The sequence below is a fragment of the Hemicordylus capensis genome, chromosome 13, assembly GCF_027244095.1.
Source record: "Hemicordylus capensis ecotype Gifberg chromosome 13, rHemCap1.1.pri, whole genome shotgun sequence".
NCBI classification, from domain to species: Eukaryota; Metazoa; Chordata; class Lepidosauria; order Squamata; family Cordylidae; genus Hemicordylus; species Hemicordylus capensis.
Genome location: NC_069669.1, coordinates 16,286,103 through 16,310,583, shown reverse-complemented (window position 1 = coordinate 16,310,583; position 24,481 = coordinate 16,286,103). Strand labels below are relative to the sequence as shown.

The 24,481-nt window shown below is 46.6% G+C and overlaps 1 protein-coding gene across 5 annotated transcripts in view; it reads left to right on the top strand.

The window, feature by feature from the left end:
- Positions 1–24,481, top strand: part of CARD11 (caspase recruitment domain family member 11) — a 104,825-nt gene that overhangs the window by 66,595 nt on the left and 13,749 nt on the right. For all 5 annotated transcript variants that reach the window (XM_053276118.1, XM_053276120.1, XM_053276121.1 and 2 more), the window contains exons 11-19: positions 811–917; positions 2,427–2,530; positions 6,560–6,600; positions 8,650–8,773; positions 10,254–10,455; positions 13,678–13,804; positions 20,898–21,138; positions 22,864–22,960; positions 24,293–24,388. In XM_053276118.1, coding sequence (XP_053132093.1) covers positions 811–917; positions 2,427–2,530; positions 6,560–6,600; positions 8,650–8,773; positions 10,254–10,455; positions 13,678–13,804; positions 20,898–21,138; positions 22,864–22,960; positions 24,293–24,388 — 1,139 coding nt within the window. The remainder of the gene's footprint in view (positions 1–810; positions 918–2,426; positions 2,531–6,559; positions 6,601–8,649; positions 8,774–10,253; positions 10,456–13,677; positions 13,805–20,897; positions 21,139–22,863; positions 22,961–24,292; positions 24,389–24,481) is intronic.

The window sequence follows — 24,481 nt, the reverse complement described above, 5'->3', positions numbered from 1 at the left end:
CACAGTTTCCCTCGGCACAATGCTATGATGATCAGACATTCTGCATCATAGCAATAACAGAAGGAGACAAGATCCAACTGCCTATATATTTACATGCATTGCCACGCAATTTGGGTAGCAAAATGTGCATGGTATCTTGGCAATTTTTCAGGAGAGGGAAAACTGGGGCAAAAGGAGGCGAAATCGTTGCTTGACTGACAGCAGCCACATCCCCACCCAGCGAGGGAGGGAGGGGACAAGTTTTGTTCACCTTTTTGTCCCGTCCCCACCAAATCCATGCCACGAGATAACATTTGAGTCCACCCTGATTTATAGTACCAAACATGTAACATTTTAGGCAGGTGGATATCCATCTGCAAACTCGGCATCCAAATCCCGAGCTGACTGAGCAAATATTTATTGAATCTTTTAAAAAATACTAGTTTGCTAGATTTATGCTGACGGTTGAGATTGCGGGCTGGTGGGGGAGAAGGAATGCTTTATGAAAGGATTTGAATGGCAGGTCCCAGACGGAGACACTCCAGAGGGACTGCTTATGTTTCTTTGCCTAGATCCATTCCCCAAATCCTGGAGGACTCGTGGAATAAGAGAAACAGGCAAAAGAGGTGGTCTTGGGTCACTGGGAAGAAAAAATAAAGGCAACACCAGTGGGGGATCCCTCCATCATAAACCAATTAGAGCCACAACCTGATGTGTTAGAAATCTTATTTGCAGAGAAGAATTTCCACTGAAGCAAACCTTAATGCCAGTATCCTGGGTGTCGTCTTTATCCTCTCTGACTCGATCCGTTCCTGTCATTTGTGAGTCCAGCTATCCGAGGACATGACGCTGACGGGGGCAACACTGCCAGCAGCCATGCCGGATCCAATTCCATTTCCATCAGCAACGCCGTGGGCAACTGCGAAGTTGGCAACATTGTAAGGACCTTGGGCGTGGGGAGGGGGGCACACCTTGCATGACCTGCTCTATATAATACTGATGTGGGGGGGCTGCTACCATTTTTGAGTTGCTAACCCCAGCCATGATGAAATCAAAGACTTTTCCAGCCTGCAACCTTAACCCTTTTAATGTCTTTTTATTAGATGCTTATTAACCTTTTGTCCTACAAAGCAATTCTATTACTGGGTCAAGTTTATTTAAAGATATAGCAGCCAGCTCTCTCTCTCTCTCACCTCTCCGTTTAACGCCGAGTGGGGGTGGAGTGGGAATAAGAAGGGGCGTTCCTCCCATTGCTGCATTGCAATTGATTTCTATTTTCTTTAGCAAAGCATTTGAGATTCTTTTCCGTTTCTCATGCCCTCCATGTCTATAGGCATCATTTGGGTGAGGAGAAGGGTCTTGCTAGCAGCTGGGAGTTCCGGCAGCTGCCAGCCGATCCATTTCTCCCCTGCTTGGATGTGTTCCCATAATCTCCCAAGGTAGATATCCTATTACACACAATGTGATCACTGGCACAGCAGGAGCCGTTAGTTATAGAGGGAATGATCTGGTGGAGTGTTAATAACAGGCCTGATGAAGAAGGAAAACACCTTGCCGGAGAGGCCTATAAAAAACAATGCCCCCCCCACCTGAAAATTAAGAAACTGCTTCCCGCTGGCGCCAAGAGAGAAGTCCGCTATGGGTGTGAATTATGTTGCCGGGATTTTATTACCATGTAGGATCTGCTCTGGATTGGGACTGCTAACCCAAATCATTTGGAAGGCACCATGTTGAGCATTTCAAGGTGATTTGGTGCAGAGGCAACTGCTAGCCAATGGCCACTGGGGGGCCTGTGGCCCCTGTAGCTGTGAGATTGGTGGCAGCAGGTTTGGGGGGGGGAGTAAGCCAGGGAAGAGATCCACACCACCCTCCCTGATCCCCACAAGCCAAAAGTGTATTTCTTCATTACTGCACTTATATGTATACCCCGCCTTCTATAAAACCCCGGGGTGACTAACCGATTAAAATACAATCTGCAAAATACCGTTGCGTGAAATGAAAAGGCATACATCAAGAACTTTAGAAATGGCATATCACAGCCAGGAAAGAGAGGAAGCCGTTAAAGGACCACAGCATCAGACCAGCACAGAAGTCGGAGATCAAAGGTGCAGGAGAGCAGGACAGTCCTTGGCTGTTGTGGCAAGGGATGGTGGGAGTTGTAGTCCAACAGTATCTGAGGCCCCCAGGTTGAGAACCCCTTGTATAACCTTTTGGATTCGTAGGCTATAATAAAGGTATTGTCTTGTGGTTTTGGGATCTTTTTTTCTAAGGAACCAACACTACTACCTATGATCTTTACATTCAGGCTCTGGTTTGTGGTGCCTTAGTAAACTACCTTTCCCAGATGGTTTGGTAGTTTTTGAATATATCTGGACAGTGCAGTACCGCACTGCAGCACCAAACTTTGTGGTCCTAATGAAAGTTTTGTCTTGCCTTTTGCCGTAAAGCAAACGCTACGAAACCGCAACCCCAGCATTATGTCCACAACCCCAGAGCCTCCGGGGAACGATTCCATTGTCCGGCGATGCAAAGAAGATGCTCCCCCTAGCAGGTAGGTGTCACGGGGCAAGATGTTTTGCTAAGTTCCGCCCCTCCGTGAAATTCAGCCTTCCCTTAAGAAAATAAGAACAGCCCTTCTGGGATCAGGCCCCAAGCCCATCTTGCCTGGCATCCTGTTTCCCACAGTGGCCCACCAGATGCCTCTGTGTCATGGCTCAGACTTCTGACTCGGAAGAGTCAGAGGAGGAACGGGAGGATTCGCCTGCTAGTGAGGGCTCAGAGGCACAGCAACAGGATTTGGCAGGGAGACCAGACTCTGGAGCTGAGGAATCGGAACAGCTGCCAGACAGGAATCCTGATCAGGAGCAGGCTGATCAGGAGCAGGCTGGGATTTCACCTGTCTTGAGAAGACGTCTCAAGAGGAAAGCTCAGTGGGAGACACACAGGCGCAGGAGATCACAAGAGAGGAAGCAGAAGTGCTGACTCGGGGAAGCCTGATTGGCTGCTGGTTCTCTTGAGCCATATATCAAGCAGTCTGTGATTTCCACCGATGCTGTTAGCTACTTTCGCTGACTGTGTACCATGTTCTATTTTGAATTCTCAACTTTTCCAAGTTCCAGTTTGCCCTTGTTCTGTTCTTTCCTGCTCTGTGCTCTTGTTCCGTTAATTCCTTGCTCTGGTGTCCTTTGTTCTTTTTCATACCTTGCTCTGTTGTTTTCTTTTCAGTTATTACTCAGTTTTTGTTAGAATGGGCTACCTAGTTCAGTTCAGGGGACTTGAGTCATTTACTATTTTCTTTGTGAGCCTTTTTGTTTTCCTTCGTGCAGCGTCGCTGCTACTTTCTGTTAACTCACAGGGGGAGTGCTGAAGGTGGTTGTAAATCCTGTTGGTTAGCCGAGCTAACAGATTTATGACACTCTGAGAAGCCCACAGGCAAGAGGTGAAGGCATGACCTCTCTCCTCTTGTTGTTCCCCTGTAACTGGCATATAGAGGCATCTTGCCTCTGAGGCTGGATGTGGCCTATAGCCACCAGACTAGTAGCCACTGATAGACCTGCCCTGCATGAATTTGTCTAAGCCCCTTATAAAGCCATCCAGGCTGGTAGCCATCACCACATCCTGTGGCAGAGAATTCCACAGATTAATGATGCACTGTGTGAAAAGTCTTCTATTGGTCCTAGATCGCCTGGCCATCGGTTTCATGGGCTCTGGTGGGTTCATGGGTTCTAGTGTTGTGAGAGGAGGAGAAAAAGGTCTCTCTATACACCATGCATGATTTTATACACCTCAATCATGTCTCCTCATATTCACCTCTTTTCCAAACTAAAAAGCCCCACATGCTGCAGCTTTGCTTCATCAGGAAGGTGCTCCAGGCCCCTGATCATCTGGGTTGCCCTCTTCTGTACCTTACAATGGGAGGTCTGGACTACATACGGAATTCAGTCTCAAACTCCAGAAGAATCCCTGTGTAGCTTGTAGCAATGGTGACAGTGTACTTTGGCACATTAAAGACTTTTTTAAAAATTGTGGTGCAAGGGTGGAACGTACGAAGCTGTCTTCTCCCAAGTCCGCCTGTTAGTCTGCCTAGCTCAGTATTGCCTACACTGACTGGCAGCAGCTCTCCAAGGCTTCAGGAGGGATTCTCTCCCAGCCCTACCTGGAGATGCTTCCAGGGAGTGAACCTGGGACCTTCTGCATGCAAGGCAGATACTCTTTCACTGGCCTACGGCCCCATCCCCTGTGGGGAATATCTTACAGTAGACAGTGCTCACATGGAGACACCCATCCAAATGCAACTTAGGGCAGACCCTGCTTAGCAAAAGGGACCATTCATGCACACTACCACAAAGCCAGCTCTCATCTTTGGAAGTGTGAGGAGCCACTGCTCACTTCAGCCTTTTTTGGCGGGGAGATAAAAGAGAGGAGAGCTGGTCTTGTGGTAGCAAGTATGACTTGCCCCCTTAGCTAAGCAGGGTCTGCCCTGGTTGCATATGAATGGGAGACTAAAAGTGTGAGCACTGCAAGATATTCCCCTCAGGGGATGGAGCCGCTCTGGGAAGAGCATCTAGGTTCCAAGTTCTCTCCCTGGCAGCATCTCCAAGAGAGGGCTGAGAGAGACTCCTGCCTGCAACCTTGGAGAAGCCGCTGCCAGTCTGTGTAGACAATACTGAGCTAGATGGACCAATGGTCTGATTCAGTATATGGCAGCTTCCTATGTTCCTAAAGACACTTGGTGGGAGCGGGGAGAATATAAGAAGCCCTGCTGGATCAGGCCCAAGTCCTATCTAGTCCAGCATCCCATTTCCCACAGTGGCACACCAGATGCCTCTGGTAAGCCCACAAGCCGGAGATGAAAGCATGCCCCCTCTCCTGGTGCTGTTCCCCCTGCAACTGGTATTTAGGGGCATCTTGCCTTTAAGGCTAGCCTATAGCCATCAAGACTGATAGCCATGGATAGCCCTGTCCTCCATGAATTTGCCTAAATATATAGCATGTATGGGCTATTAGGTTTGGGAGAGTTTGGGTAAAATATTGCTGGGGCTCCTCAGAAGGGGAGGGGGATCTGCACCCCTTGCTTTCCTAAGCAAGGATCTATTTTTCGGAGGACAGCGAAAGTGTCGAATGGGATACGACTTCAGTATCCCCATATTTGGTGGGTTTCACAGGAGTGCCTTGTCTCTCTGTCCCTAGGGGCAGGGAATCTGTCTGTCCTTGGCTTGATGCAGTCAGCAGAGGCTGAGCCACCCCCTGTGTGTGCTCTCGCTGCAATATTGGTCCCTGCAGCACTTTATCCACCCATGGTGTGAATGGCAGCCCTTCACTCTCTCTGCAGACATTTTCCTAAAATGAAAAGCAGCCTTGGATGGCTGTGTTCGGGATTGGAAGAGTGACCATGAAGGGCCGTGATTAATCCAGGGGTTCCCAACCAATGGTACTCCAGATCTTGCAGAACTTCAACTCCCATCATCCACAGCCATAATACATTGTAGCTGGGGGTTATGGGATTTGTAGTTTAGCAACAGCTGGAGTGCCATCAGTTGGGACCTCCGGCTTAATCCTCTCCCCATTCGCTTTTTTTCCTATGCAAAATCTCACTCCCCAGTTGCATTTCCTTGTGCGGGAGAAAAGACACACTTTTCCTCTTCAAGGGAAAAACCAACATGGGAAGCAGCGGCGTTAAAAGCCAGCCAGTGGGGAACAAGTTCAGCACCCTCTTCCTCCTCTGGCTGCTCTGATCCCAGCCTCCCTTGCCTGCTTTTCATTTTTCAAAGAAGTTGGGAGAATGTTGCTTGTGACCATATACAGTGTCTAGTTTGACCCTCAATGAAGAGACGGCGGGTGTAATTCGGCGGCTGACTTACTTCCCCTCCTGCTTTGAGACACATTGTTATTATTTGACTGTTCCTACGTGTTGTGTTAGCGAAAGACCCCGGGGGTGGTGGAAATCTGTAGGAAATTGTCAGTAGACGTTTGATTGCATTTGACAAGGTGACCAGGGCAACTCCATTTCCCTTCCTTCCGCGGTTCCCGGACTGCGTTCCTTAGACTGGAGTATTGCCACCGGTGGATCTGTGACATTTGACATGTGTTTGTGGAAGAGAGAAAGAAAAAAAAACCCAACCCTCACCTTGGAATATAATAGGCCTTCCGTGTGCGACTTACCAAAATATTTCAAAAGCAGGAGGTGGGAACAGCTAGGGCTGCTGGACTGCTGGGGAGACCGACATCCCCTCCTGCAGAAAGCCTCACAATATCCATCTCGGGTGCTGACGGCTGCTTCTTCAGAAACAACCCCCTGATTTGCTGCCACCCCCCCCCTTTCTGGCTTTCCTCTCTGGATATGCCTTTGCTAACTTTTCAGCCTCTTCCCTTCATTCACACATGTCTGTCTCTGAAGGCACAGTCTGTTGGCACCGCCTCGCTTTTTCGCCTGCGACCTCTGACAGCCTCTTGCATTAGAAACGCATTCCCCCCCCCCCACATTCTGCCTTCTGCCACCTGTTTTAGAATGCTAAAAGGTGTAATAAGAGGGAGGGAGGGAGAGCAGAGAGAATCTGACTTCTTTGCTTTTTAATTCCAGCCTGACTGAAGAAGACAATGACAGTTTTGGCTACGAAGAGGGTAAGGACTTGGGAGGAAGCTGTCTCGTCCTTAAACAAAATTGTGAATCAAGGATCCATGTTGCAATTGTATTGCATGATCGTCAACATAAAACATCCACTGTATGCATTAGAACACTTCTTACATCACAAATATGTCCCTGTCTCAGTAGAAGCCCTATTACAGGGGTTCCTAACCTGTGGTACCCCAGATGTTGCTGGACTACAACTGCTATCATCTCCAGTGACAGTTTATTAGACATTAAATTACATTTAATTCATTAGACCTTATGCTGGATATGTATACAGGTGTCTGTATACATGTATGTATGTTTATGGGAATGACTAGATGTGCATTTATTTTAAAGTGAACTTGGCTGCAGGCTATCTGAAATGCAAGGTACAGCTCAGAAGTGTACTTCTGTGCGTGTGTTGAACATCAGGCGCTAACTTGGCAAAGAGACACCTTTTACCGTGGTGATTCTCTTTATTTAGCAGGGGGAGAGTACCTGGCCCTATCCACCCCCAGCACAGTACCTCCAATTACTGTTGCTTGTGTCTATCGTGTGTTTCTTTCAGATTGTGGGGACAGGGATCCATCCTACTTATTTATTATTTCTCTGTGTAAACCGCCCTGAGCCATTTTTGGAAGGGCAGTATAGAAATCGAAATAACAACAACAACAACAACAACAACAACTATGGCTTCATTAGCACGTAATGCGGAACTGCTGTTGAATGTGCCTGAGGTTCTGCTGACATTACGTCCAAATGTGGGCCACCAGGGTTACGCGCAGCGATGAAACAGAAGGTTTAGATTTGGAACTCCAATCTGAACTCTCGGGTTGTAGTGAATTTCATCGCCGCAACCCAAGGATCCAGGCACCCTGTGGTATGTCCGAATTTGGAACCGCAGGCTGCTTCCCCTGGGTGGGAGAGCGGAGAGGACCTGTGGTTCCGCGTTATATCCAAAGGCGGCCTCTATGTGCATATACATGCATTGAACTTGACATGTGAGTAGGGCTATCTTCTCAAACCCACTGTTGCCTTTAAGCGCATTATGGACCAGATGGGGCAAAATGTCTCCAACCATTTGGCCCATCACATGAGAGAGAGAGAGTGGGGGGGGGTGCAGCTGCTTCCTGCCCATCTGGTGCTCTGATGCTGGTGTGTATGTCTAAATGAACATGTCCACCATTAAGGATGTGCACGAACCGAGGTTCGAGCACTGGTTCGGTGCCGCGGGTAAAGCAGCGGCAAGCAGGAGCTTCCTGCTGGGGTGGTGCTCATCCCAAGTACCCACACACGGCGCCAGCATGTACATGGCCCCCACGCATGTGTGGATGCCATGTGCGTGCTGGCGCCACACGGGGATTCTTGGGCCGAGCGCCGCCCCAGCAAGAAGCTTCATGGGGCGTTGGAGAGCAGGTAAGGACCTGCTCTACTCCTTCTTAAAGCTCTTTGCCACTCCTCTACCCTGGCGCCAAACTGGTTGGGCACCAAACCAAGGCCCGAACCTCGGTTTGTGCACATCCTTACCCACCAAACAGGCATCAGGTCTTTGTTAGGTAAGTAAGGATTTGGAGAATACTTGCAATATTGATTACAACCCAAATCACATTCCTGCTTTCCGGCATCTCTCTGGTTAAACACTTGGTTTTTGCTTTTTTAGGCAAAATCATACAAGTACTTTTGATGGTGGGTTTGTTTAGGCACCCTAGGCTTCTTCGAGTCCTGTTCCCCTTCCCCCACTGAGCTGGGAGTGGATACATGCAATTGGATGCTAAACAGCTCTGTGTGCTGCTTCCCTTTGCTCCCCCCAATACATTAGTACCCCACATATGAGTACCCACCCACACAGGAAATGTTACCATGGACATGTTTGTGCTATTCTCCCATTGCAGCCATATCCATTGTGTGAAACTGCACATTCTACTAAGCATGGGACTCTAGAATGGCTGCTGTCAGTCACCCAGAGCAGGGCCACTTTCAAAGTCGTGATGGTGGGAAATGGGGAACTAGGGGTGGGTGGGACTTCTTTTGGAATCAATTCTTCTGTGCCTCCTTCCCAGATGACTTCCTTGAGAGGTGTTCGCATGAATATTCCTCGCTCCCCTCCTCTTCATCATCCCACCAGTCTGATGGGCTGGACCTTGAGCAAGTCAACTCCATCTTCCGGAAATTTTCTCTGGAGAGGTATGAAATCATCCAGTTGGGTGTATAGGTATGATCTCTAGTAGGGATGTGCAAATTCAATCAAGTCTGGGCGATTCAAATTCGGATCGAATCACCCATTAAAGGGGAATTTCAATTCGAATTTGAAATGAATTTTTGAAATTTGAATTTGATTCGAGAGCCATTTGACACCTTTTAAAAACAATTCAGGCCACTTGAATGGTTAAAAAAGGGGTGCCAAAACAGGGTCAAATCAATCTGAATTTGATCCAAATTCGATCCGAATTTTCAGACCAGATTCGAATTTGATTCAAATTTGGAATGAATTTTTGGAATTCGGTTTGGAATGAATTGAAAAATGTGTTTCATGCACATCTCTAATTTCTAGTGTAAGACTGCACAAGCAGAAGAACTGAGGGGTAAAAACCCCTTTTTGCTTGGACTCTACCACTGGAGGCTGCTAGCGCATAGGGAGTGTTCTCTCATGAATAAAGCTAGCTGCATGGATAAAATGACTGAGTTGCAGGAAAGGAGTCAGCTTAGCCTCCTCCCGAGGGCCAGTGTGTGGGGTGAGCCGTGTCAGGCATAAGCCCACGGGCCCAGCCTCTGCAAAAGCAGAAAGTTGACTCAGAGACTTCCGAGGTCCTTCCCAGTTTTATAATTCTCTGTCTGTGGCTGCCACTGCTTCCTACCATCAGCAGGACAGCCTCCCCATTGGGCCTTGCCCTACGGCAAGCTTGCTTCAGGCTGCAGAGGTGGCTGCCTGTTTTAAAACAGGGGTGACCTCTCCATGAGGCAAGATGAGACAGTTGCCTCAGGCGGCAGATCTTTGGGACTGATCTGACCATTGTAAACTCAGCAAGGTGCTCCTGCCCTTTTTGCAGGGCTTGCAAGAAGCATCAGGAGAGAAGAGGAGGCTGCTGGAAACCTTTCCTCCTCTCTGCCCTCTGCGCCACTTTCAAAGCTTGCAAGGTTTGACTGTAAAAGGGGCATGGGGCAAGGCAGGACTGGTGCCTTGTCCTGGCACCATAACGCATTGGGCCACTTCTAGTTTGCATGCTTCCTTACATCTGGCTCTCGGTTAGCCTTCCTGGCACCGGGCGCTTTGGGGAGGAGTGGGTGACCAGGGGGCATGCTGGGGGCACCTAGGATGGATCCATTTCCCAATCCTAAATGTGTGTATTCAGGATGGAGTGGATCCTACAGAATTCAGGGTCAGACTAACTTCCTAGAACCCATGCTTTAAACTGCAGGCTAGGAACTCATTGAGAAATCTTAACTCGGGGCTCTTTCTCACAGCCCAAATCCTCCTTTGGGTTGGAGACAGCTATAATTGCTGTTTGCCTGTCCACTGAAATCTTTGACCCCAAACAAGAGCAGGACTGGGTTGCTTTGCGTTTCTATCACCTCCTTCCTATTTGAAAACCCCGGTTGACTTCCGAGAAGCAAGAAGAATGTTGTCTTTTCCAAGCTGTTTGGTTCCTTCCTTCCCTTGACACAGGCCGTTCCGTCCCTCGGTGACATCTGTCGGACGCGTCAACAACACGTTCCGTGCAGTCCAGCGCATCATGGTAAATGGAGACAGCCTGAGCTCGGAGATCACCCTGGTGGGAGGCAACATCAAAGGAAGCTTTGTCAACTCTGTCAAGCTGGATTCGCCCGCAGAGAAAGCTGGCCTCCGGGAGGGGCATCAGCTACTTCTGGTGAGGATCCGGCCATAGAAAATAGCATGCTTGCATTCATTCATTCATTCATTCAATTATAAGTTTTGTAGGCTGTCTTTCAGCCAGGGCTTTCAAGGCAGCTTAAAAATTTTCTATTAACCAGTTTATAGACAATTTTGAAAATTGTTTCAAATCAAAAATTGTGATAAAATAGTTTCCCAACCTGGGGTCCCCATATATTGCTGAAGTACAACTCCCAAGGAAGCTGCCGTATACTGAGTCAGACCCTTGGTCCACCTAGCTCAGGATTGTCTACGCAGACTGGCAGCGGCTTCTCCCAGGTTGCAGGCAGGAATCTCTCTCAGCCCTATCTTGGAGGTGCTGCCAGGGAGTGAACCTGGGACCTTCGGCATGCAAGCAGATGCTCTTCCACTGAGCTATGGCCCACCCCTCAAAAGGGGAATTTCTTACAGAACACCCATGTAGTCACCCATCCAAATCCAAACCAGGGCAGACCCTGCTTAGCAAAGGGCCGTGCTTGCTAACAATTCATGCTTGCTACCTCCAAACCAGCTTTCAGCCATTGTGGCTGTGAGTGATGGGAGCTATAGTCCCACAACATCTGAGGTCCAAGACTGGAAGTTTCTGAAAAAGAAAACCCAAGCAGTATTGAAACAGCAATGCAAATTACAAGGAAGCAACAGAACAGCAGGGAAACTAGAATCCATAGAGTTAAAGGCCCGGGATTCCCTCAGTCCAACCACAGTTCAGGAGTAACGGAATGCAGGGAGTAACTCTTGATTTCCACCCTGGGCTGAAAAGTCATCAGGGCTGGAGCCCGGGCTGAATGTTGGTTTCACCCTAAGCTCTCCTCTTACGCCAAGTTGTGTGTGCTGTTCTTGATTAATTGATGTTGCAGTGTGCTCACAGTGACACTGCACTAGCTGATAAAATGTGTTGCTGAAAAGCTCTCTGAACTGTCTTTCCACAGCAACTAATTTTGCTAAATCCTTGAGACCTAGTTGGGTGATGATTGTGGCCGTTGCTGCTTGTTGCTGCTATTTATACACACACACACACCGCTTTGAAAATTAAAACACCAAAGTATCTTGAAAAGACATAAAACCAATAACAAGCTATAAACACTTTAGTAAATATAAAAACAAGCCACCATTAAAACAGCAGGGAAATGCATGAACATTAGGCACCAAACATATTTCAGCAGTAGAGTAAAACACCAGAAAAAAAAGGCTTCAGTTTCTGCTGAAAGATGGCCAAAGAGGGAACCTGCCAAGCCTCTATGGGAAGGAAATGCCATAACAGAGGAGCTGCCACCAAAAAGGCTCTGTCGATTTCTGTTGACAACAGGCCAAATTCTGGCAGGCTTACATGGGAGAAGATGGCCCTTAAGGTAACTTGGTCCACAGTCATGTAAGGCTGTAAAGGTTCAAATCAGCATTTTGCATTGGGCCCAGAAATGAATGTTTGCAAATATAACCCCTTTTTTGCTATTGGAGGAAAACAAGGGAAAACAAGGAAAACAACATTCAGCTCTCCTCCATCAGCATCCTAGCAACCACATTCTGAACACACTAAGCTGTTTCCAAAAGCAGCCCCACATAGAGTACCTTGCAGATATGTCAAACCTTTCTAGTTATTTCTGTCTCTTCAGTTATGTAATTGGCATTAAATTAATGATACTCATCCTCGCCACACTCCATACCAACTACTGTAAGAATCCTTCACCTTTCGATTGATTGATTGATTGATTGATTGATTGATTGATTGATTGATTTAGTGCCGTCAAGTTGGTGTCTACTCTTAGTGACCACATAGATTCTCTCCAGGATGAACTGTCTTCAACTTGGCTTTGAAGGTCTCTCAGTGGTGCATTCATTGCTGTCGTGATCGAGTCCATCCACCTTGCTGCTGGTTGTCCTCTTCTCCTCTTTCCTTCAACTTTCCCCAGCATTATAGACTTCTCAAGGGAGCTGGCTCTTTGCATAATGAGTCCGAAGTATGATAGTTTGAACCTGGTCATCTGTGCCTCATGTGAAAATTCTGGATTGATTTGTTCGATGATCCATTTCTTTGTTTTCCTGGCTGTCCATGGTATCCTCAAAAGTCTTCTCCAGCTCCAAAGTCCAAAAGCGTCAATACTTTTTCTGTCCTGCTTCTTCAAAGTCCAGCTTTCTCATTCATAGAGTGTCACAGGGAAAACCATTGCCACCTTTTTATAGTGCATTTTAAATGTTGAAAGCACTTCCTAAGCATTGCATTGATCATTAGACCTGTGCAGCCTAAAATGGTCAGATCTGACCCAACAGAGGAATTGTTGGGAGGGCTGATGTGGACCCCCCCCAGTTGTTGGGTCGTGTTGGATCAGAAATCTAACGTTTCCCAACATTCCTGTTGGACCCCAGTTAGATGGCCAATCAGCTGAGAGACAGCTTGCTGGCCATTTAACAAGGGTCTGGCAGGAATGCCCGAGCTCTGATGAGTTCTGACACAACAGCGGGCAGCTTGGTTGGAGGTTCCATCTATCAGGGCTCCCTGCTGTCGTGTCTGAACTCACTCGGATCGTGCCCGACCGAGGCGTCCAACATGCCGGTCAGACTGGCACAACTGCACAGTTCATCCTTACTACATCCTTACTACTATATTTTACTACTACATCCTTACTACATCCTTGCTACTAAGGATGTAAATTCATCTTTACTACAGCCTCGTTGGATAGGCCAGTATCCTATGCAGATTGGGGAGATAGGATTGAGAGAATAATGACTTGCCTAAGGCCACCTAAAGAGCCGACAGCTGATGGGAGATTTGAGCCAGAGACTTTCCATCACTCTCCGCCTCTGTGCTGCACCAGCTCCCTGCTGTGTATAAATTTACTAGTTTGATTAATCGCCATTTGTCATATCAGTGTTTCTTAATACGGCATGGGAAGCAAAGATGAGCGCTGCACATGCCTCATTTCCTAAAGGCTGGTCTTCCCCGCCATCCTTGTAGCTGCATTTATAGGACAGACATGAATCCTCGGAGCCGAGTTATCAATCCATCCAGTGCTTCTGCTTTATAGTAGGAGACGGAGGGGCGGACGAGAAGAGAGAGCAGAGGAGAATTATGATCACTGTAATGGCTGCATCCCTGTTGTAAAAGAAAGGCCGGCTGTTTGTTCCAAAGAGAGGCTGGCCACGTCGCTTAATAAGTGGAATCGTGGGCTTGGAGGAGAGAATAATGCTAGCTTCCTATTCTTAGGTGGAAGGCTGCATGAAAGGAGAAGATGAGATTTTTCCCTTGGATAACTGCACGAAGGAAGAGGTTCATTGGATAATTCAGCGCTGCAGTGGGACCATTACGCTGCACTGTAAACTGAACCATGAAGGTAAGGCATAATGTCCCGTTCCTCCCAGACGTCCAGACAAGTGTGTATATCAATATTTGAACACGCAGCAAGGAGAATACACTGAATCAGGCCATTGGTCCATCTGGGTTGGTATTGTCTACACCAAGGCTGCAGGGCTTTGGCCTTCCAGCTGTTGTTGGATTGCAGTTCCCATGGGATGATGGGAGTTATAGTCCAGCAGCCAGAGGACCGAAGCTCTGTAGTCCTGGCCTACACTTACTAGAATCCAGAATTACATTAAGCAAGATGGGAGGAGAGCTGGTCTTTTGTGGTCGCAAGCATGAATGGTCCCCTTTGCTAAGCAGGGTCTGCCATGGTTGGCATTTGAATGGAAGACTGCATGTGAGTGCTGAAAGATATTCCCCTCAGGGGATGGGGCCACTCTGGGAAGAGCATCAGAAAGTTCCCAATTCCCTCCCTACCATCTTCAGATAGGGCTGAGAGAGACTCCTGCCTGCGACCTTGGAGAGGCCACTACCAGTCTGTGTAGACAATGGACCAATGGTCCATCCTTGGACCAATTGCTAGATGGACCAATGGTCCCTCCTTGTTTCTGTGTTCTTCCTTCCAAAGGATCGGAAATTCCATGCATTCTTATGTCCCTTTGGAAGGAACCAGGGCTTTTCATTGGGCATCCCCTGTCATTCATTTTATCACATGCCCTAGAGCATGGATTATCAGCGTTGGGTCCCTAGATATTATTGGACTTCAACTCCCATAATCCCCAACCAAAGGCCCCTGGGGCTGGGGATTATGGGAGTTGAAGTCCAAGAACATCTGGGGACCCAACATTGAGAATCCCTGCAGAGCACCTACTTTGCAATCAGAAGGTTTCAAGCTCCCCCCCCCCCCGGCATTTCCAAGGGAGGGCTGGAAGAAACTCCTGCCTGCAGCCCTGGAGAAGCCGCTGCCAGTCTGTGTAGACAGTACTGAGCTAGAAGGTCTGACTCGGTAGAGGGCAGCTTCCTATGTTCCTCTGGAGATGCTACCGGGGATTGAACCTGGGACCTTCTGCATTCAGAGCGACTGTTCTACTGCTGAGCTATAACCTTTCTTCTGTATATTCACTGTGTTTGCATGAGAGTGATTGGACAAAAGCCATGTGCAGCAGTAGGACCATGGAGGAGAAGTTCTGGGATGCTTTTAGCTCCAGCCACATAGAAATGGGTCGAGGGACCATGAAGAAAAGGCCAGAGCCCACATCTGTGGTGCAGTTTGGGTTCTCTAAGGAGTTCTCCCCCACCCCCATGCTTCATCCCAGAAGATCGGAGGATCATTTGATAAAGTTAATGATCTACAAACCCTGGGCTCATTAAATTGCCCCCGGAATGAGGAAGTGCCTCATGGTTAATGAACTTGCCACATGATTACCTCCATGATTAACGAACTGCCCCAGAATTGTTGTGTAATGTGTCTGAATTTCAAGGAGAGACATTGATTATTCATTTAGAGTATTTATGATTTGTTGATTATGGATATACTTGGAAATCTCAGGCGAAGGAGAATGAGGACTAAGAAATCAGAAACCAGCTTTAATTGGTTTCTTTCCTTTAATTATGTTATGCCAGAGATGCAAAAAGAACAGAAATAGGGAGGGAGGAGGAGGAAGAGGAAGAGGAGGAGGAGGGAGGAAGAGAAGCAGCAGGAGGAATGATGAGGTGGAGGAAGGAGATGGGTCCAAGAAATTCCACTGGAAGGTGCCAAAGAATTAATAACAACAATTTTTGAGATTGGGCAAAAGTTTCTATAAACGTTCGGCAGAGTTGGTTAATGGGTCTTATACTAAGACAGGAATTCCCAGTCTTGAGTCTCCACATGTTGGGATACAATTCCCGTTATCCCCTGCCACCATGGCCTTTTGCCGTTGGCAGCAGGTGATGGCAGTTGTAGTCCAACAGCTGGGGACCCCAGTTTGGGAATCCCTGCTCTAAGGAAAATGAGTAGAAGGTAAATTACAAATCAGATGTGAGGACTGAGAAGAATGAAGATGCCACACAAACTAACAGAGGATAAGACGGCAGTGGGGTGTAGTGGCTAGAGTGTCACCCCAGTGACCATAGATCCTTCGCTGTGATCTGTTGAAAGTCCCCTTGACAGTAGGATTGGGAAACATGGGTTCAAATCCCCCTTTCAGCCATGAGTCTTCCTGGGGGACTTTGGGCTGATCATTATATCTTAGCCTAGCTTACCTCACAACCCTGTTGTGCTGGTTTTAAAAATGTAATACATATGCGCTGGTAGCAAGCGGCCTGGATTATTATAGGGCAGGTAGTTATCTGACACACTCACACAAGTGCAACCTTTAAAGAGGATATAGACTGGCTAATTGTTGGAACAAAATCAGTTATTCGATTTAAGAATGAAAAGAGTAAATGTGTGGTTATATTTGTAGGAGTTTCTTAAAAGATTGCTTTAAAACTGAGTCACCATCTGGATTTTTTCTGGACTTGTAACTACAAACCCTCAAGATGTGATGTTAGTTAATAGTGTTTGGAAAAGAGGTCAAGTTTAGCATTGACTTTAATTAATTATTATTAATTCAATTTCTATACCTCCCTTCCAAAAATAGCTCAGGGCAGTTTACACAGGATCCCTGTGTAAATCCCTGTCCCCAAAGGGCTTACAATCTAAAAAGAAGCATAAGACAGACACCAGCAACAGTCACTGGAGGTACTGTGCTGGGGATGGATAGGGCAAGTTACTCTCCCCCTGCTAAATAAAGAGAATCACCACGTTAAAAAGGTGCCTCTTCGCCAAGTTAGCAGGGGAAAGAGAGTTCTGAATGAGTGTTAATGACATTTATAGCTGATCTATAGGAGTTATTACTAAAAGCAGATATCTTGAGAATTTAACTGCTTAGCTTTGGGGGTAAAACAGTCTGGTTTAGATGGGGAACACAGGTGGTTTATGTTTTTGGATCTGTAAAAGATGTGGATGTTTTTTTTAATTTCTGAGAGTACAAATTGAATGCTTGTAAATAAAGATGAATTTGCTGCCCAATCCTATGCATGTTTACTTGGAAGTAAGTCCCACTGTGTTCTGTGAGGCTTACTTCCAGGTAACTGCCTAGGATTGCAGCTGTGCTTCCAGAAATACCACGCATACACCTCTCACTCAGAGAACTGCAACGTCGTAATAGTTGGTGTATCATCATGTATTTGTAAATTTCTCAAAAAGAAAAAAAAACCCAAGTCATTTTTGAACCCCATAAAATGAACACAAATTTGCCTTCCCCTAGTTATGGGGGTCAGGGGAACTCAGAAAGTTAAATTTCTCACTGGGAAATAATCCTTTCTTTCTCCCTTTGATGTTTTCAAGCGTAAAAATGAATGCTGCATTTGGCAGGAGCAAAAAGGAGGATACAGATTGTGTGAGGTTCCAATTAGAGTTAATTATGAAATGACTGAACTGCACATTATACTAAGCAAAAAAAAAAAAATCATTATGCACCTAAAAGAATGGAGCATTTCCTGTTTTATCTTCAACTATTCGTTTTTCACACAGGTCCTTTTGAGGAGATAATTCATCAACAGCTACTAGAAAATGGGGTCACCGTACCTGTCTGAGGGATTCTTAAAAAAAAAAAAACGTTAACATCTGGCAGAGAAATTTAGCAATGTTGCCTAGTGGTTCAGCTAGGTTCAGTAATGAGTTAGTGTGCTGAATGTAACCAGTGCATGCTGTGTGCATGTGTGTGTTTGTGAGTAGATCTATATGCATAGACCCTGCTAACCAACTGAGCAAAGAGGCTCCCTTTAAAGTGGTGATTCTCCTATACTTAGTAGGGGAAGAGCAACTTGCCCTATCCAACCCCAACAAATCATCCCTCCTGGTTTCTACCTTGTGTTGCTTTTAGATTGTGATCGCTTTGGGGACAAGGAACCATCTTTTTCATTTGTCATTCTTCTACATAAACCACTTTTAGAACTTTGGTTGAAAAGTGGTATATACATATTTGTAGGAGAACCATATTTCCCCATATTAATAGTAATAATAATAATAATAATAATAATAATAGGAAATTGCCCGAACACCAGAGGCACAAAAGACCAGCTGCTGATTGACAAAATGATTTTAGAAAACTGCAAGAGAAGAAAAACAAATTTAAGTGTTGCATGGATTGACTACAAAAAAGCCTTTGATTCATTGCCTCACACATGCATACTAAAATGTTTAGAAACAACTGGTGTCAGCAAAAACATTCAGCTATTTATAAAAAAAAGCGATGAGCATGTGGAGTACACAGTTAACAATCAATGGCGAGACACTTGGACAGGTTAGCATTAGAAGAGGCATTTTCCAAGTGGACTCACTATCCCCTCTGTTGTTTGTAATCGCCATGACCCCACTTTCACAAATACTAAACAAAACAGGCCTTGGATACCAAACATCTAAAACATCAAGTAAAATCAACCATCTGCTGTACATGGACGATCTGAAGTTGTATGGAAAGTCTCAGTCAGAAATCGAATCACTGCTAAACACTCTCCGTATATTCAGTAGCGATATAGCAATGGAGTTTGGACTAGACAAGTGTGCTGCATTAATAATGAAAAGAGGAAAAATAACAAAAACAGAAGGAATAGAACTGCCCAATGGAAGCAACATCAAGAACCTGAAAGAGAAAGAACATTACAAATACTTGGGCATTCTCCAGGCTGATAACATTGCACACACTGAAGTTAAAAGAAAAATTGGAAGTGAATATATCAGGAGAGTTAGAAAAATCCTCAAGTCCAAACTCAATGGCGGGAACACCATACAAGCCATAAACACCTGGGCTATACCTGTTATCAGATACACTGCAGAAATAATAGACTGGACCCAGGCAGAGCTAGAGATGCTAGATCGTAAGACCAGGAAAATCATGACCATCAATCATGCTCTGCACCCCCGCAGTGATGTCGATAGGCTATATCTCCCTCGCAGCTCAGGTGGAAGAGGAATGCTGCAAGTGCATCAAACAGTAGAGGAGGAGAAAAGAGGCCTTGAAGAATATATCAAGGACAGTGAAGAAGATGCACTTCAAATGGTCAATAATGAGAAACTATTCAACACCAATGAAACAAAGCAGGCCTACAAGAAAGAACAAGTCAAGAACCGAGCAGAAAAATGGAAAAAGAAGCCCACTGCATGGTCAATATTTGCACAATATAAGTGGAAAATCAGACATCACCAAGACCTGGCAATGGCTTAAGAATGGCAATTTGAAAAAAGAAACAGAGGGTTTAATACTGGCTGCACAAGAACAGGCACTAAGAACAAATGCAATAAGAGCAAAAATAGAAAAGTCAACAACAAACAGCAAGTGCCGCCTTTGTAAAGAAGCAGATGAAACCGTGGACCACCTAATCAGCTGTTGTAAAAAGATCGCACAGACTGACTACAAACAAAGGCATGACAAGGTAGCAGGGATGATACACTGGAACATCTGCAAAAAATACAAGCTACCTGTAGCCAAACATTGGTGGGACCATAAAATTGAAAAAGTGGTAGAAAATGAAGATGTAAAAATATTATGGGACTTCCGACTACAAACAGACAAACATCTGCCACACAATACACCAGATATAACTGTAGTTGAGAAGAAAGAAAAACAAGTCAAAATAATCGATATAGCAATACCAGGGGATAGCAGAATAGAAGAAAAAGAAATAGAAAAAATAACCAAATACAAAGATCTACAAATTGAAATTGAAAGGCTGTGGCAGAAAAAGACCCAAATAATCCCAGTGGTAATTGGCTCCCTGGGTGCAGTTCCAAAAGACCTTGAAGAGCACCTCAACACCATAGGGGCCACAGAAATCACCATCAGCCAATTACAAAAAGCAGCTTTACTGGGAACAGCCTATATTCTGAGACGATATCCATAACAATTGACAATAAAATCCAGCCATCCCAGGTCCTTGGGAAGGACTCGATGTCTGGATAAAACAAACCAGTCAATAACACCTGTCTGACTGTGTAAACAAGAAATAATAATAATTTGATTTCTATACTGCCTTTCCACAAATGGCTCAGGGCAGTTGAGCCATATAGAAGGTGTCTCTGAATTTAAGGCTATGCCTGAAATGGTAGAAGTTATACCTGTATTTACTCAAAAGCAGGGACAGAGTCACCATTGAGCAAGTGGGTTCAAAGAACCTGGCCCGCCACCCCTCAGGGGCCGCGCCTCATGCCCCAGACATGCCCTCTGCATCTGGCATCAGATGCAGGGGGCGTTTGGGAGCTAAACCACGCCCCCGTGTCTGATGTCAGATGCAGAGGGCGTGGCTAACCACTCCCTGTGCCTGGTGTCAGACACTGGCGCAGGGGGCGGGGCTAGGGGGGCCGCTGCAGTGGGCTGAGCCTGAGCCCTCCGCACCGGCCCAGAAGAAAGAAGGTTCGCATTCAAGGCAACCCCACTATATTTAACAGGAAAGAACTGAGGCAAAACCTACTACTATGAATATTACTACTACGAATATTTACATACTGCTCTTCAACCCAAGTTCTCAAAGCGATTGACATACTGTAGAAAAAGAAATAATACATCCATAAGATGGTCCCCTGTCCCCAAAGGACTCACAATCTAAAAAGAAACTTAGGGCAGACACCACCACCAGCCACTGGAGGGATGCTGTGCTGGGGTTGGATAGGGCCAGTTGCTCTCCCCCTGCTAAGCAGAAGGGAATCGCCACTTGGAAAAGTGTCTCTTTGCTCAGCAGGGGTAACCTCATCATGAGTTTGGGTAAATATGGTAGTAATACACACATTGTATGTGTTTTGAATGTGCTGTCTGGATAGGGATCTGGTGCTGAGAAGAAGGATCTAGCTTGGGATCCTGAGGGCTTCGGTCAAGGCTGCACCATTTTGAGACTCCAGCTGTTTCTGTACTATAACTCCCATCATCCCCAGCCACCATGGCCAATAGTTGGGGGCGATGGGAGTTGTAGTCCAAGGTCTGCAGGAGGGCCAGCATTAGGACAGACCTCCAAGCGTAGCACCAGCCGACTGCTCTTGACGCCACGGCTGAGTCCTGGCTTCTTGCTTCCCTATGGCCACTTACCACCTTGCCCGGATGCCGCCGCAGGTTACAGGAAGCTGCTGTCCGAAATCGAAGAAGGGTCCGTCACCTCGGGAGACTCTTTCTACATCCGCCTGAACCTGAGCATCTCCAGCCAGATGGACTGCTGCTCCCTGTCGGTCAAGTGTGACGAAATCCTGCACGTGCTGGACACCATGCACCAGGGCAAGTGTGAGTGGCTGTGTGCCCAGGTCGACCCTTTCACCGACAAGGACTTGGAAATGGGGACCATCCCCAATTTGAGCAGGTGAGGGCAGGGCACTTCTCGGCTCCGCCCGTGGTCAGAGGCTGACCTGGGATGAGTGGGCACCCAACAGCCAGCTTCACACAGGGTGGGAAAACCTGCTTGCAGAGTCCGTGGGTGACTTGGCTGTGGCTTGAAAACCCACGCTAAGGCAGGAACCAGAGCTTCCCGGGGGGCGGGCCTCAGGCCTAAATTTGAGGGCCCCCAGGTCTAGGGGAGGAGAGCTAATCTTGTGATCCTGACCTTTCCACGGCAGTTTACATTTGGATGGGAGATTACAGGGAAGAGCAGGAGGTTCCAAGTTCCCTCCTGGCAGCGTCTCCAAGAGAGGGCTGAGAGAGATTCCTGCCTGCAAACCTTGGAGAAGCCGCTGCCAGTCTGTGTAGACAATCCTGAGCGAGATGGACCAAGGGTCTGACTCAGTATATGGCCGCTCTCTATGTTCCTAGATGTGTAAGCAAGATTTGAAGCTGACTTACGAAGCCAAGAGGGGCATACCCCGTCTGAACCCATGCGCTCCCTGAACCTCTGGTTCATTCCAGGCGAACCAGCCCTCTGAGCCATTGGGGCCAATTGTGCGAGGTGACTGATATACAGAAGGCTTGTCAATCAAAGGCCAGTGCCAGGCAAGCTGGGACAGCATACAGGTCCTCCCTGAGGGGTGCAGACATGGGGTGTACCTCTGGCTGGGTCCAGTTACTTCCAACAAACTAATTAATGTGGTCATCTTCCGCAACAGCTTGAGGATCTTTCCATATCTTGGTCTGGGGGAGCTGCCATATACCGAGTCAGACCCTCGGTCCATCTAGCCCAGTATTGCCCGCACAGACTGTCAGCGGCTTCTCCAAGCTTGCAGGCAGCTCTTCCTGGATACCGAACCCGGGACCTTCTGTATGCAATACGAACTATCCAACAGATCTGATAATGTAACCGAAAACAAAAAAATCAATTCAATATGTAAATATAAATTATATTAAAGGTAAACAGCAAATATTACCGGAAAGCTGTTGTGCTTACGTCTTTCTGAAATATCATACATTCTTTCGTGTTTTGGGAATACTTTACTATTCGATTGTTCTTATATCCATATTTGTGCTGATGTTTGCCATAGGTTGCTGGTTCAAATCCTTGCTGGTATGTTTCCCAGACTATGGGAATCACCTCTATCGGGCAACAGCGATATAGGAAGGGTGCTGAAAGGCCTTATTTCACACTGTGTGGGAGGAGGCAATGGTCAACCCCTCCTGTATTCTACCGAAAGAAAACCACATGGCTCTGTGGTCGCCAGGAGTCGAAACCGACTCGATGGCACACTTTACTTTACTTGATTGTTATATCTTATTGATTTATTTTATATGATTCATCCCTATCACTTTATATACATGATTACCTTTAATATAATTTATATAATATATAAAATATTCATTCATTCATTCATTCATTCATTTAATATAATTTACCTTTAATATTTTGTGCCTTGAGTGAGAATTCTGGATTGATTTGTTCTTTGATCCTTTTCTTTGTTTTCCTGGCTGTCCATGGAATCCTCAAAGGTCTTCTCCAGTGCTCAAGTTCAAAAGCGTCAATGTTTTTTCTATCTAGCTTCTTCCAAGTCCAGCTTTCGCATCCATAGAGCGTCTCGGGGAAAACCATTGTCCGAACGATTATACTCATTTCTAAATCCTCACTTCTAAATCCTGAGTTATACTAAATCCTCATTATTTGCAGAGCTCAACAGCTCCTTCTAGTTAAACTGCAGCGGCTTATGAACAGAGGCAGCCGGGACGAGACGGACAGTTCTCATGGAACGCTCCGCACGCATCGAGTAAGTAGCCACCTCCATAGCCACAGGAATTGCTCAAAATCTATGGCCATTGGACAGGTGTGTCTTACCTGCTCCACTAATATTCTATGCAAACCCCCATGACGTAACCATTAAAACCCAGGATAGTGTCTGACATTTGACCTGCATATACAAATATCAATGGTCTTCTGAGTTTTCTGCAGATCGGGGATTCTCTAATTTAGGGAGTGAAAGCTGTTGCTGTTCAAAGATTTTTTTTTTAAAGGGAGGCACCTTTTTAAAGTGGTGATTCTCTTTATTTAGCGGGGGGAGAGCAACTGGTCCTATCCATCCCCAGCACAGCATCCCTCCAGGGGCTGTTGCTGGTGTCTACCTCATGTTTCTTTTTTAGATTGTGAGCCCTTTGAGGACAGGAGCTAGAGATGTACATATCAGGCAATATAGAAATATGATAAATAAATAAATTTTATTTATTTCTATGTAAACCACTTTGGGAACTTTGGCTGGAAAGCAGTATATAAATATTCACCGTTTTCGTATCTGTTAATGTGAGCCATGCAGGCTCATGAGCTCGAGTGATCAGATGACCGGTGAAAGACTCTTCTGTCTGGCTGGGAGATACAGTGAGAAAGAGGTCCCCGTCTATTATGGGGGCAAAACTCCAGGGATGAAAGGATGCTGCTGTTAATTTGGAAGAGACCATTTCCTTTTGGAAATAAATGCCGAGGCAGTTCATATTCCAGAGAGGGGGTGCAGCTTATGCGACTAGCTGTGTATTGGGGGCTGTGGTGCAATGGACAAAGGAGATTGTGTTTTGGGGTGCAGAATATGCAGGTCCTTTGGGGAGCAGGGTGCAGTTTGGTATCCGGCATTCTCACACCACTGTGCAGTACCCCAGGGGTGCGTTACAAGAGGGGAAGAAAGAATGAGGTATTCTCGCACTCACTACATGCACCCCAAGAATGGCGCCCTAGGCGACCCCCTTGCTCTGCCTAATGGACAGGCCAGCCCTGGTATATGGAGGTTCTATTTAACTAGACCCAAACGGCGCTCTCTATAACACGGATTCCCAGATATTGTTGACTACCACTCCCATAAGCCCCAGCCAAAGGCCGCTGCAGCTAGGGATGATGGGAGTTGTAGTTGACATCATCTGGGGATCCCCATTGCAGGAAACACTGCTTCTATCCTCCATGTCTGATCCCAATATCCCTTTGGCCTCTTATTCCTTGTCCACAAATTCCTTAGGTTGCTTGTCAGTTGTATGAAGCTGCCGAGAGCGTCCAACAGACATTCACTGAACCATTTGATTTCCCCCAAACTAAGTTGTTTTCCTGGTGCAATTCCTACCAGAATACGCTACAGCCGGAAGAGCACACGCCGCCGAGTGATCCCAAAGCTAGCCCACGCCTCTCTCGAGCCAGCTTCCTTTTGGGCCAGATCTTGCAGGTAATGAAGGTTTTTCCCCTCTAGTAGCTAGTGTGGCTGTGTGAGGAAGTGTGATCCCTGCTTTCCGCTGCGAGAGCCTCAGGGGTTGAATCC